The 13,234-nt window shown below is 34.5% G+C and overlaps 2 protein-coding genes and 1 pseudogene across 3 annotated transcripts in view; 1 reads left to right on the top strand and 2 right to left on the bottom strand.

Annotated features, from left to right (window-relative positions):
• Nucleotides 1-13,234, bottom strand: part of LOC140059061 (protein polybromo-1-like) — a 54,462-nt gene that overhangs the window by 40,406 nt on the left and 822 nt on the right. The window lies entirely within an intron of this gene.
• On the bottom strand, nucleotides 599-4,672 carry LOC140059068 (ras-related protein Rab-7a-like; annotated as a pseudogene).
• On the top strand, nucleotides 8,120-13,172 carry LOC140059065 (cytochrome P450 26A1-like). The gene is made up of 6 exons (XM_072104891.1): nucleotides 8,120-8,348; nucleotides 8,797-9,090; nucleotides 9,584-9,799; nucleotides 10,211-10,400; nucleotides 10,724-10,965; nucleotides 11,672-13,172. The coding sequence occupies exons 1-6, from the start codon at nucleotides 8,136-8,138 to the stop codon at nucleotides 12,020-12,022; spliced, it is 1,506 nt and encodes a 501-aa protein (XP_071960992.1). The 5' UTR covers nucleotides 8,120-8,135; the 3' UTR covers nucleotides 12,023-13,172.

Raw genomic sequence — 13,234 nt, 5'->3', positions numbered from 1 at the left:
CCATGTGACATTAGCTGTAATACAGAATTTCACAACAAAAAATCATCTTTAAAAGAGTTTAAAGAATTGTACGGTGGCTGATTTCCGCCAAAGAAAATTTTTTTTTATAATAATACGGCGTTATAACGCCCTAAATTAGGGCGTTATAACGCCGTATTTGGGCGTTATAACGCCGTATTAATACGGCGTTATAACGCCCTAATTAGGGCGTTATAACGCCGTATTATTATAAAAAAAAAATTCTTTGGCGGAAATCAGCCACCGTAGAATTGACACCCTGGAAAGAAATATTTGGTCTAATATGTTTCAGTACAATTGTGACGTTAAAATATCGCTGGGGAACATTTTCTTAAATGTTCGTTACACATTTACAATATAAAAAAGAAAGATATTATAACCGAAACAAAGTATGAATAACGTACATTACAAAAACCCATTAGGAAAAAAAATTAGTAGTAATGGAAAAGTATAGGCCTACTATAACAATACTATAGTACAGTTTATTATAGTAGGCCTACTATAACTAGGCCTACTGAGACATTGCAACTAGTGTATCAATTATCATAACTGTAAATATTATATTGTTTTCATTGGATGTTAAATTGTTTGATTACATTTTACAACTAATGGCAAGGTTTTAGTTTAATTCACTTTCATGTTGTTTCTATGGCCTCCTTGACAACCACATCGTTTCTTTTTTGGAGGGCGGTCTGGAACAAGAATCATGGGTTCTATCTTAATTTTATCGGAAACATCTTTAGGCATGTCTTGTTCAGGTAGTTTTTCGAAGGCATTCTTTGTAATTGTTTGGAAAGCTTTGTCGACATGAATGTTATCTTTGGCGCTCGTTTCAAAATAAGGAATGTTGCTTCTGTCACACCATTGTTTTGCCAATTGTTCAGATACCTGTAAAACACATAATATCAATAAAATTACACAACCAATAATTGAATACTATAAAGACCAATGGAAAATAATTAAATAATTCCAATAGTCAATACATACCATTCTCTTTCTCAAATCGGTTTTGTTTCCCAGCACGACAAAAGGAAAATTGTCAGGATAGTGTGGGTTTGCTTTTACGAGGAACTGGTCGTGCCATCTTTGAAGTGATTTAAAGGACTCTTCAGAATTGACATCAAACACTAAAATACAACAGTCTGCGCCACGGTAGTATTTCACCCTAGACTCTGAAATCTTTCTTGACCTGCTGTGTCCCATATCTAGTGTACAGAAAAACAAGGCCAACAGCCATAAGTCGCGTGCTCTCAGAAAAAAATGAACTTTCAAAAAGTAATGTACTTTAAAACTTTTCTGTACATCAAAACAGTTAAAAAAGTACAGAAAAGCGATAAAACGCATAGTGATACCGGACCGACAGACAGACCGACAGACCGACCGACCGACATAGTGAACTATAGAGTCGGGTCCACGCGACTAAAAATATACTATAAAAATGTATTTCTTATTTTATTAAAAAAATCATGAGTCTCCTCTCCTTAATTGCAAACACAAAAAACGATCTGAGCATGTGCAAATGTATATAAAAGCACTCAGATAATGTACAGAGGGCAGTATAATGATATAAGCAGTGAGTTAGGCAGATCATAAGTCAGCTCTCCTTAATTGCCTAAGTCACACAGCTGACTAAGGCAGAAACACAAAAAATATAGTATATTGATATAAGCAGTGAGTTAGGCAGAAAAACAAAACAAAAATTATGACTTAGACACTTTTGTTATGAGGCTGTCGATATCATTTATATACAAAAATGCTAGCTTTAAGTAACAAAATTTAATAGCATCAGCTCTTCAGATTAAAATTAACACTGATGAATTTAGAAAAGGAAAGTAGCAATAAAAGAGAAAGAATTTGCAACAAATGGGTTAAAAAATATACTATAAAAATGTATTTCTTATTTTATTTAAAAAATCATGAGTCTTGCCAAAGTCACACAGCTGACTTAGGCAGAAACACAAAAAACGATCTGAGCATGTGCAAATGTATATAAAAGCACTCCGATAATGTACAGAGGGCAGTATAATGATATAAGCAGTGAGTTAGGCAGATCATAAGTCAGCTATCCTTAATTGCCTAAGTCACACAGCTGACTTAGGCAGAAACACAAAAAATATAGTATATTGATATAAGCAGTGAGTTAGGCAGATCATAAAGTCAGCTCTCCTTAATTGCCTAAGTCACACAGCTGACTTGGGCAGAAACACAAAAAATATAGTATATTGATATAAGCAGTGAGTTAGGCAGAAAAAAAAAATTATGACTTATAGACACTTTTGTTATGAGGCTGTCGATATCATCTATATACAAAAAATGCTACCTTTAAGTAACAAAATTTAATAGCATTAGCTCTTCAGATTAAAATTAACACTGATGATTTTAGAAAAGGAAAGTAGCAATAAAAGAGAAAGAATTTGTAACAAATGGGTTAAAAAATATACTATAAAAATGTATTTCTTATTTTATTTAAAAAATCATGAGTCTTGCCTAAGTCACACAGCTGACTTAGGCAGAAACACAAAAAACGATCTGAGCATGTGCAAATGTATATAAAAGCACTCAGATAATGTACAGAGGGCAGTATAATGATATAAGCAGTGAGTTAGGCAGATCATAAGTCAGCTCTCCTTAATTGCCTAAGTCACACAGCTGACTTAGGCAGAAACACAAAAAATATAGTATATTGATATAAGCAGTGAGTAGGCAGATCATAAGTCAGCTCTTCTTAATTGCCCAAGTCACACAGCTGACTTGGGCAGAAACACAAAAAATATAGTATATTCATATAAGCAGTGAGTTAGGCAGAAAAACAAAACAAAAATTATGTCTTAGACACTTTTGTTATGAGGCTGTCGATATCATCTATATACAAAAAATGCTACCTTTAAGTAACAAAATTTAATAGCATCAGCTCTTCAGATTAAAATTAACACTGATGAATTTAGAAAAGGAAAGTAGCAATAAAAGAGAAAGAATTTGTAACAAATGGGTTAAAAAATATACTATAAAAATGTATTTCTTATTTTATTTAAAAAATCATGAGTCTTGCCTAAGTCACACAGCTGACTTAGGCAGAAACACAAAAAACGATCTGAGCATGTGCAAATGTATATAAAAGCACTCCGATAATGTACAGAGGGCAGTATAATGATATAAGCAGTGAGTTAGGCAGATCATAAGTCAGCTCTCCTTAATTGCCTAAGTCAGACAGCTGACTTAGGCAGAAACACAAAAAATATAGTATATTGATAAGCAGTGAGTTAGGCAGATCATAAGTCAGCTCTCCTTAATTGCCTAAGTCACACAGCTGACTTGGGCAGAAACACAAATATAGTACATTGATATAAGCAGTGAGTTAGGCAGAAAAACAAAAACAAAAATTATGTCTTAGACACTTTTGTTATGAGGCTGTCGATATCATTTATATACAAACAAGGCCATATAGATGGCTGCAGTCACGTGCTCATTAGTGTTTACCGACCGACCGACCAACCTACCAACTGACCGAAATTTCTGAACACGTTTAAAAACATTTATATTTTTTTAATTTACACGTGCGTAGCCTGTCACTTTTGACGTGCTCGTATAACGTAATTTCGAGTTGAAAAGTAAGTCAAGAAAACAGAAATCGGGCAAAAAGAGTGCGCAATAACATTTAACGCGCAGTGCGCGCGCAAAAATCTGCGCACTCATGGCAATTTTGTAAACGCTTAAAATTGCCTGAAACGTACTCTTATTTCATCGAAAATAAATTTTGAAAATTTTAAGCGCGCGTATGCATGCGTTACATGCGCTACGCACGTAATTGTATTGAAATATGATGATTTATGCCCTGAAATTTATGATTACCAAATTTTATTTAATTGTGATTCATGGTTGTGAAGATATGATTACAAACGTGATTTCTTTAAATCGTGCGTAGACCGCGTAATTTTTTATTGCGCACCGTGAAAACATAACCACATCGATTCCTGGCCATAAGAAATATACTGTGAAAAATTGACTTACCTAGATTAAACTGATATCATCAAGATAAGGTCAGAAAGCGATAAAACGCATAGTGATACCGGACCGACAGACAGACCGACAGACAGACCGACAGACAGACCGACCGACCGACCGAACTATAGAGTCGCGTCCACGCGACTAAAAATATTGTAGAAAAAATGAAAGAATCATAATGAAATCGCAATTAAATTCATCTCAGAAGAAATGTTGAATATATACCTGTATGGTAACTAGCCTGTTACCCACCATCACCTCTTTTGTAAGACAGTCTGTGTTAATGCTTGCCTTGTATTGATTACTGAAGTTTTTGTTCACATACTGATTCATCAATGCGGTTTTGCCAACACTAAGAAAAAAAATGTTTAAATTACAAACATCAGTGACAATATTCACCAATTTGGTTAAGGTATAATGTACAGACGGTATATTAATCTGAATCATCTAAAAGTAACTAGACAAAGAAAGAAACTACAAAACTGGAAGAAGATGAGTTCCGGGCTTACACTATTTTACCTAAACCAATACATTTTTCTTAATTATTTCTTTTATATATGGCAACTTTGAGAATTTATGGAAGCATCAGTTTTATGAAAGTTTCTTACCCGTTATTTCCAAGGATGACTGCTCTTATTACTATATTCGTCATCCATGAAAACCTGTTAACATTTCTTTCATCAGTCTGCAAAATTGAACATAAAATCAATAATCAATAAACCAATAATCAAAAATCAATAAACCAAAAATCAACAAACCAATACTCAATAACCAATAAACCAATAATCAACAAACCAATAATTAATAAGCAATAACCAATAAGCAAACTTTGACTAAAATTTACTGTTCTTTTTAGCCTGCAAAATTCAACATAAAAACCAAAACTGTAATCCTATACCGTATACATTTTGAAAACAGCAAACGTTTTACAATGTGTTAAATACTTTATTATATCGGCTTAGGCGAATTTCTTTGTAAGTTTTTCAAAAGCTGAAGCCGATATAACTTATTACAAATATAATATAATAAATAAAACAAAACCCAAGTTGAAAAAAAAAGATTCGTCTTCGTGAAAATACAAAGATATTTTAGTTAACAGAAATTTCGATTTATAAAGATACGTAGGTCGACAGGTGTAACATTTAGAATAGCATCAACAAGACAACTTTAAAATTAGTAATTACATTACATTACGTCTTTGTTAAAAAGATCTACAGAATTTGTTGTCGAGAAAAGAAATGAATCATAATAAAATAAGTCATTCTCCACTTGCCAGCCAGCATTACATAAAACCATTTCAAATGAGGGCGTAGTTTATTTGATATCTAAAAAAAAATTGAAGAAACCTTCCATTATGGTGTTACACTCAGAGTTAACTCTGATAAACTAAGTTATATTATATATATAATAATATACCTTCATAGTCACGGTAAGACTTGGAGAAAGGCAAAAAGCATTCCCATGTGTGCATGATTGTGATTTGGTAATTTTGTGTCAGATATATTATTATAATAGATTATTATTATATCAGTTTTTACACTTATCACCTGCTTTTCGAGAGTTTCTTTTTTCAATCGTATGTCGATAAAATCCTTTTGAAAACCTTCCATCCACTGTAGTTGTTCATCAAACTCTTCCTTCCCCTCTACAGTATCACATATTTCTTCATGGTCTGCTTTGACGTTTTCATAAGCTGTCTTTTACATCGGCGAACAACTCATTGACAGTGCTGATGTTCACTGCTGAATTGTTTAGTGCTCGGTTCAGTCCCTTTATCCGTAGGTTCAAACGGCCCTTCAATTTTCGCTGTTCTCTCTTTAGTTTATTAAGATCCGTCATAGTAGTTGTGGTTTCTACACCGTACGATCTAACAGGAAAATCATTCACTGAAAATGTCTGCACTGATTACTCGACACTTTAGCCTGGCTCTGTTCAGAAGAAATGCATTAGGTAAAAGCAGTATGTATGACTTTGCATGTCAATTTGGGTATGCTCAAATTAACAATGGCGTCTTGACATTCTAATCTACTGGCCGCAAAAATCATACATTTTAGGTCTATCATTTTCCTAAATGGCAGAACTATACTAATATTTCTAAGGCTGACCTCCCCAGTTTAACATTAGTTAAATATATTTTACGACCTTTTACTCTTAATTTAAAGTTTCATTTTATCCTTTACGGAAAGTAATTTAGGGTTCCTATTTTACTTTAACAGCAGTCATAATGCCCAGTCTCTTATTAAATATGGCCTTTTATTGAAATACGACAATATTAAATTATTGCCATGGTTTGTTTATCCTGAGTATGTAGTGCGCATCCTGTCACGGTTATCGGAAACGATACCCGGAAAAGGTGAATTATCAAATCTCACTGTTACATTCCCAGGGCTTGTCTATTATATAGTAATTATGATGGTTACAACTAGCATTTTTAATATTCATTTTAGATATTTAGGCCTATTTTGAATATTCTTTACGAACAGCTCTACACGGGACATATGCCTATGCAATGTTAGTCGTCTGAATAACAGGCCTGTGGGCTGCCTGTTGATTATAGATATATATGATAATATGGATGACTAGCCTATTATATTTCATTGCCAACGTATCCATCCATATTATCTGTAGGCCATATTTTTACGTCCGTTTTATACACATAATAATGTCGCATTATCTGCGGTACCATTGAAATGGTTCCTACTTGTGGTCCATTCAGAGTTAAAAGTTGCTAACTAACAATTTTCTTTATCGTGACATCATTAAATTTAATAAAAACAGTATAAATCATCGGTAAATAAATGAATACGAACATTACCTATAAACAATGTATCAACATTCTACCGTAGGCCTATACATAGCTTAGCATTCTTTCGATCGTCTATTAAAAAGTGAAAATAATATGAAATAAGCATTGTTACAATACTTACATTTTCTCAATTAAAACCGTCACTTATTCACACAACAACGAGAATTAGTTTGTGCAGCAGCAGTTGCAAAGAGTTATGAGAGTTTCGAAACGTCATGGAATTTCTCCTCAATGCAAGTCTACTTAATCATAGAATCTGTAAAATGTATTAAAGAAGTGTTTAACTCGAGCTCCGTTCGAGAGGGTATTTTTTCCATGAATACGGTATATTATCAAATTTTTTCAGATTTTGTAGAGAGCCAGATAAATATTTGTTTTTAAACTTTCTTTTTTTCTGTGTTATTGTTTATTTGTTACTTTACCATCAGAGGCGCGACCGTGACCAATCCTCATCCTTATCAGTATGAGTTGTAGAACATATAAACATCTCACAGATTTCCTCATCTTTATCGTTTCATAGTAATTAATTACCGGGTGGTTTAGAATTTATGTTGTAAATTTATATTTCATACAATCAAAACAAATAAAATCCAAAACACCATTAAATATACTCAACTTTTCTCTTTTTCTTTTTTCCTTTTTTAGAAAAAAAAAAGAAGAAAAAAATTAATAATAAATAGACCGATGTAAAGAGAAAAATTGATTAGCAAAGTTTGAAACTATTATAACAGTGGTTGTCCTCGTTAATCAGAAAGTACAATTTGTTTTTGTTTCTGAGATCTGAGAAAGATGTGTTGAGCTGGAGAGTATTGTTGAATACATTTGATCAAATATTATTATATAAGTTGTCGGAAAAGGTAAAGACAAAATGCGAAACACAGTGAAAAGAAGAACAGAAACATGATGAGCTTCAAAATATTCTACTATGCTAAACGTTAGTTTTCTTTCCCATTTTCCAATTTTCTGGATTCGCCACTGATTAAAAACGCAGGCCTATATAGAATATTTCTTCAAGCTCTATCTACACTATCAAAGTAGTTTGACAAAAAAAGTGTGATGTGCCTAGATATGATATTGATATGCCCAAATATGGTAGTGATATGACACCATCGTGTCCATATGGGTACATCAATTTTTTGTCACATAAAGTTTGATGACAGTGCAGACAGAGCTTTATAAAATCTGAAATTAATTTGCCCCCTCTATCGTCAGATGACAATTATTACATCACCGGCATATTATTATGATCATGTATTTATAGATTTTAACAAAAAACATCTATACAGACTAGATCTCGTCGCACGTAGTCATGTCGGGCTTAGTGGAGTTGGCTTTGGTGTACACAATTCCGCTTATCCTACTCTGCATTCTGTTCGTTGCTGCGGTGAAACTATGGGGACACTACTCTGTAAAGGATTCTGACACTGTAGACGAGGAGGGAGGTGGGTTAAGCAAACTCCCCCTTCCCGATGGCAGTATGGGTTTACCATTGATCGGCGAAAGCATCGGTTTTATTACGAATGTGAGTTTTTAGTGCCAGGGTTGCTTTATGAGATATAACTTCCGTAATACATTATGAGTTTTTGTATGTTAGTGTTTGTATGTTTGGTATGCGTTGTAGATTTGAATACAGGACTATACTGATCATTGTTACATGGCATAATATGTATATTAATAGAGCGGAAACGTAAACTTTGCTTCCCTCTTTGTTGTGCATTGATCGGCATTACCGGTAAATTAGAACACGGGTCAAAAAGATTACAGTGAGGCTTACGTGATTTTTATTGTCTGTCAACTATGGAATGTTTCCTTCAGTATAACTCAAATGTCATTAACACATGATGTAAAGTTGTGTAGGCCTATGAACGAACTTGTAGGCTATATCATGATGCTTTCCCATAAAGAAGATTTAAATTGAATGAATTGTGGAATAAAATGCTGTATTATTTCTAATATTTTATTATATTCAGATTTCGAAATTTTTCGTCAGCCGAAAAAATAGGTATGGTGAGATCTTTAAGACTCACATTATGGGCCAGCCTACCATTTTTGTGTCTGGTGCAGAAAACATCCGGACGATACTTCTTGGGGAACACAATCTGGTGACGTTCAAATGGCCGAAGACTTTACGCACGATCCTGGGAGACTTTGCTTTGTCAATGTCGTCTGGTGAACAGCATAAATGGAGAAGAAACCAAACATTGGAATTCTTCAAGAAAGATTCGCTTGCTCACTATGTAGAACACATAGAGACATTCACCCAGGTAAATTAAACATATTCGTCGTCAGTTACACCAAGAAGACTTTTAGAAATTACCCGCGCGCATACGTAAATCGTACCAGTTTCATCACTATTTGCGCACGCCTCTCGTGGTGCCACTGACAATACAGCGTTGCATCATACAAAATATATACGGTGAGGGCGAGTGTATAATGTACCACGAATGTTATCAGTTTTTTTCATGAAGAACATCCGTAGTTGAAGAGGCACTGAGGCCTAGTTCAATTGTTCAAAGTTCAATTGAATAGCTTCTGAACCCTCTCGCAGGATGCTTTTAAAATGACTCATTGTAATGCATTCATCATTTTGCAGCCTGAACTTGAAGAAGATATTAAAACCGGTATCATAATACACAGTGTATTCATAATAATGTTTCTCTTAAGAAAACGCTTTTCACACGAGACGCAAACGCAGTATAAAATGTGCAAATACAGCAAATCTCAACACATGATTTACATTTTTTGTCATATTTCCAGGAAAAACTGGATAGCTGGTGTGACCGTTCAAGCCAGAATAAAGATATCATTGTGTACACGGAATGTAAAGAAATGATGTTCAGAATAGCTGGTAATATTCTACTCGGGTTTGACTTCACTGACGACGAAGCAGGCTACTTGACCGGTGTTTTCCAGAATGTCGTCGACAATTCTTTAAGTTATCCGATACCTTTCCCAGGATCTGGATTGTGGAAGGTACTTATTTGTTTACTTGTTGTTTAATAATTCATACCACATAGCATTTATGTGTTCCCTTATATTCTATTTGGCCGAATCTTTCTTTTCATCACCATCACATTTTCATCAATATTGTGTAGACCTGCCTTTCTTCACCTCATCATATGTCTTACATCTCTGTCCTTATGTATACTTTGTTTTTCTTAACGACATCATTTGATTTATTTTTCTCTTTTTTGTGTCCCAGTTGTCTGCATCACCTTTCGTTGTTTTCTATCTTCTTCGTCCTTCTTGCATCTCTTTTTGTTGTTTTCTGTCTTGTTGTTGATCTATATTAATGATAACCCCTTTTTTCTTCCTTCTTACACCCGTGCTTGTCTTTTCTTCCTTTTGTTGATGTACACGCTGCTCTTCATTATCATTTTTTAGGCCATAAAAGCTCGTGACGTGATTCTTGAGAAAATCACAGAAAGAATTCATCTGAAGATGGAAGAGATGAGATCTGAAATACCAACTCGATATGACGTATTGTCCTTCATGATGGCAAAGAAAAAACCGAACGGAGAAAAGTACACAGAATATGAATTGAAAATGGCAGCATTTGAACTCATATTTGCTGGTAAGAATACTTACATAATATAAAAAAAAAACTGACGGCATGAATACGGGACACTGACGATTGGTAATCGAGGCCTAACTTTCTGCTTATTTCATTTAAGAAGTTAATCAAAATTATACTGACACAGGCAGCATTCAAACGTGGGCCTGCTAATAACTTATAAATAGAGAATGCCAATATATATTATTCATGCATATCTTTTTATTTTTCTACTTTTGTCGACACTTATGTTACAATAATCCTATGGTAATAAAGAGGAGAGCAATGTTGCATGAAACAATTGTACTTATAAATAAAGCATGTTTTATTAATCCTATTTGCAGCTCACGAAAATCCAGCAAGTGCGGCCTGTTCGCTTATCCGGTTCCTGGGAACTAATCCCGGAGTCTTATCGAAGCTCAGACAAGAATTGCAAGCCTACAATTTATTGGACAGGAAGGTTAAACTAGACCTTGATAGTATCGAGGGTCTGCCATACGTGGACCAGGTTGTAAAAGAGACTTTAAGAAGAGCGCCGCCAATCACAGGAGGTTTCCGCAAAGCTTTGAAGACATTCAACGTTGGGGTAGGTTGATTTTTTCTCAACACAAAGACACGATTATTATTAAATGATTTTAATATGATTAATCGAAAGAAATAAACTTCATATTGTATCGATCATACAACAACTAGATAGACAATGTTCACACTTTGTACTTACTGATTACCTGTTATTGCATAAGAATGATAAAAAATGTTAGACAGATTGTCGATAAAGTTGTCGTTAAGTTTAACAGATAAGTTATTTTACATTTTCTGGAACGCTTGTATGCCTACCCTGGGTGATAATACGTTGAGCCTGGTTCCCAAGTAATTTGACCATGGATTAAAGAATATTCTTTAATCCATGATTTGACCAACCACAATCGATGGATTATCACTGATTGTCATTGGTCGACGATTACGTTGCGCTTAGGTCATTGCGTTACGTCATGGGAAGCAAGCTTTAGTTAGCTAACTAACAAATAAACCACCCCAAATAATCAACAACCCGATACCTACCGCAAATAACAGCCTCTCCAAATAAGCCTATACATACCGACCGAACCATCACTAGTGACAAACTTATCTGTTATGCAATAACATGTAGATAGCGTAAACACTAATATTAAGTAATACCTAAAATATTATACCAAAAGATCTAAAGAGATTGTATGTAGCACAGTGGCATATAATATGGTTATTTCGTTGACAGCCGTTTTAGTCAAGTCTATTAATGATATTTTTTGTAGGGTTATCGAATCCCCAAAGGATGGACCGTACTGTACAGCATCAAAGATACGCAGATGAACGCCGAAATCTTCTCAAACGGACGTCAGTTTGATCCTGACCGGTTCAGTAAGGAACGCGCCGAACACAAGAAGAACCGCTCGCATTACCTTCCATTTGGCGGTGGAGTCCGCACATGTGCGGGTCAATCGTTCGCTACCATCTGCCTAAAGATTGTGACCATCTGCCTGGCGAGGTCTTGCACCTGGGAGATTAAGAAGTCTGGTAGCATCAAGATGAAAATGTTACCAGTTCCTCATCCGAAATGTGGCATGCCGAGTAGATTCACTGCTCAAGTGTTTGGTGAGGAATAGAATTGCTCTGCGACCAGTTGCAAGATGAGAAGTATAAAGCAGTTATCAATGCAAATCAATTAAAACTGTTTATTTTAAAACTATTGTCAAACCAGTTCCTTAAAAATTAAAAACAATTTTTTGTAACAACTTGGCCATGTGACGTTTATGCAATTAAGTAACGTTAAAAGGTCGCGTGAAAAAAACATCCTCTTCTACGTTGTAATAGTAGGCCTACTGGATGCAAAAACCTATATTCAGCAGTAACTTCCTACTAAGGTGTTCGTTAAGATTGTGTAATGGCTTTGTCTTGCCTGATTTCTAAATCAACAACTGATTTGATACTTGATAATTGATATAAAATTTGCACATTAGCACGTTTGTTGATTTTATTTAATTAGAATAAAAGCAAATTTAAGATGCAAGCTCAATATTGTTATCATTTGTTATTGTTTACCTTGGTTGAATATTATACAAAACACATCCTCGTCAGGTAGAATATAACTTGTTCTTTTAAAAAGGCAGTTATACTACAACAGCTTGTAATGATTTTATTAAAATCATTTCCTGTTGATAAACCTATTTACTAAACCAAGGTGACATTTAGTAAATATCACCCTTTAGCAGTGACATACATGGAGGTGGCGGGAATTGAATCTTTTTACAAAAAAATCAATCTACAATAGTGATATTGTCAGTATATTGTATTTACTGTGTATGAACTGCAGTGTCATCTGAGTTTTGCTTAATTATGGATACATACATCACTTTATCTATACAGCTATTCGTAAAATCAAAACGGTCCATAGGCCTAATCATGTTCTTAACGTTTAGTCTGTTAGTGGTAGTGATTTGCTGTTCACTGATTTGAAATAAAGAAGAGTTTTTTGTTTGTTTATTTAACTGTTTATTAATGAAATATTTTTTTAAAATATAAGGTGCATGATATGATCTCTAAACATTCTTTTACTACTTAAACAAGTCGAATAAAGAATCCACGATTGGTTTAATCACTAAAGCTTGGTTCCCACTAGAACGTAACGCAAGGACGTAAACGCAACGCAAGCGTTTTAACCAATGACAAGAGATGTTATACACAGTTAGCAATCACAAGCGAATAAACCATCGCTTGTGATTGGTCAATTCACTTGCGTTGCGTTACGTCCTTGTGTTGCGTCGCTAGTGGGAACCACGCTTTACGTTTCCTTACGTCAGAAACCAAGCATAAGTAAA

This window comes from Antedon mediterranea, chromosome 9 (genome assembly GCF_964355755.1).
Source record: "Antedon mediterranea chromosome 9, ecAntMedi1.1, whole genome shotgun sequence".
Lineage (NCBI taxonomy): Eukaryota > Metazoa > Echinodermata > Crinoidea > Comatulida > Antedonidae > Antedon > Antedon mediterranea.
Note: the sequence above shows the minus strand (reverse complement) of the source record. Positions and strands in the feature narration are given on the sequence as shown.

Excerpts from the sequence above, each read along its gene's own strand:
- LOC140059065 (XM_072104891.1), top strand. The coding sequence starts at position 8,136 with ATGTCGGGCTTAGTGGAGTTGGCTTTGGTGTACACAATTCCGCTTATC. Across the intron at positions 9,800-10,210 it reads CAGGATCTGGATTGTGGAAG|GCCATAAAAGCTCGTGACGT; the intron begins GTACTTATTTGT and ends ATCATTTTTTAG. Across the intron at positions 10,966-11,671 it reads TGAAGACATTCAACGTTGGG|GGTTATCGAATCCCCAAAGG; the intron begins GTAGGTTGATTT and ends TATTTTTTGTAG.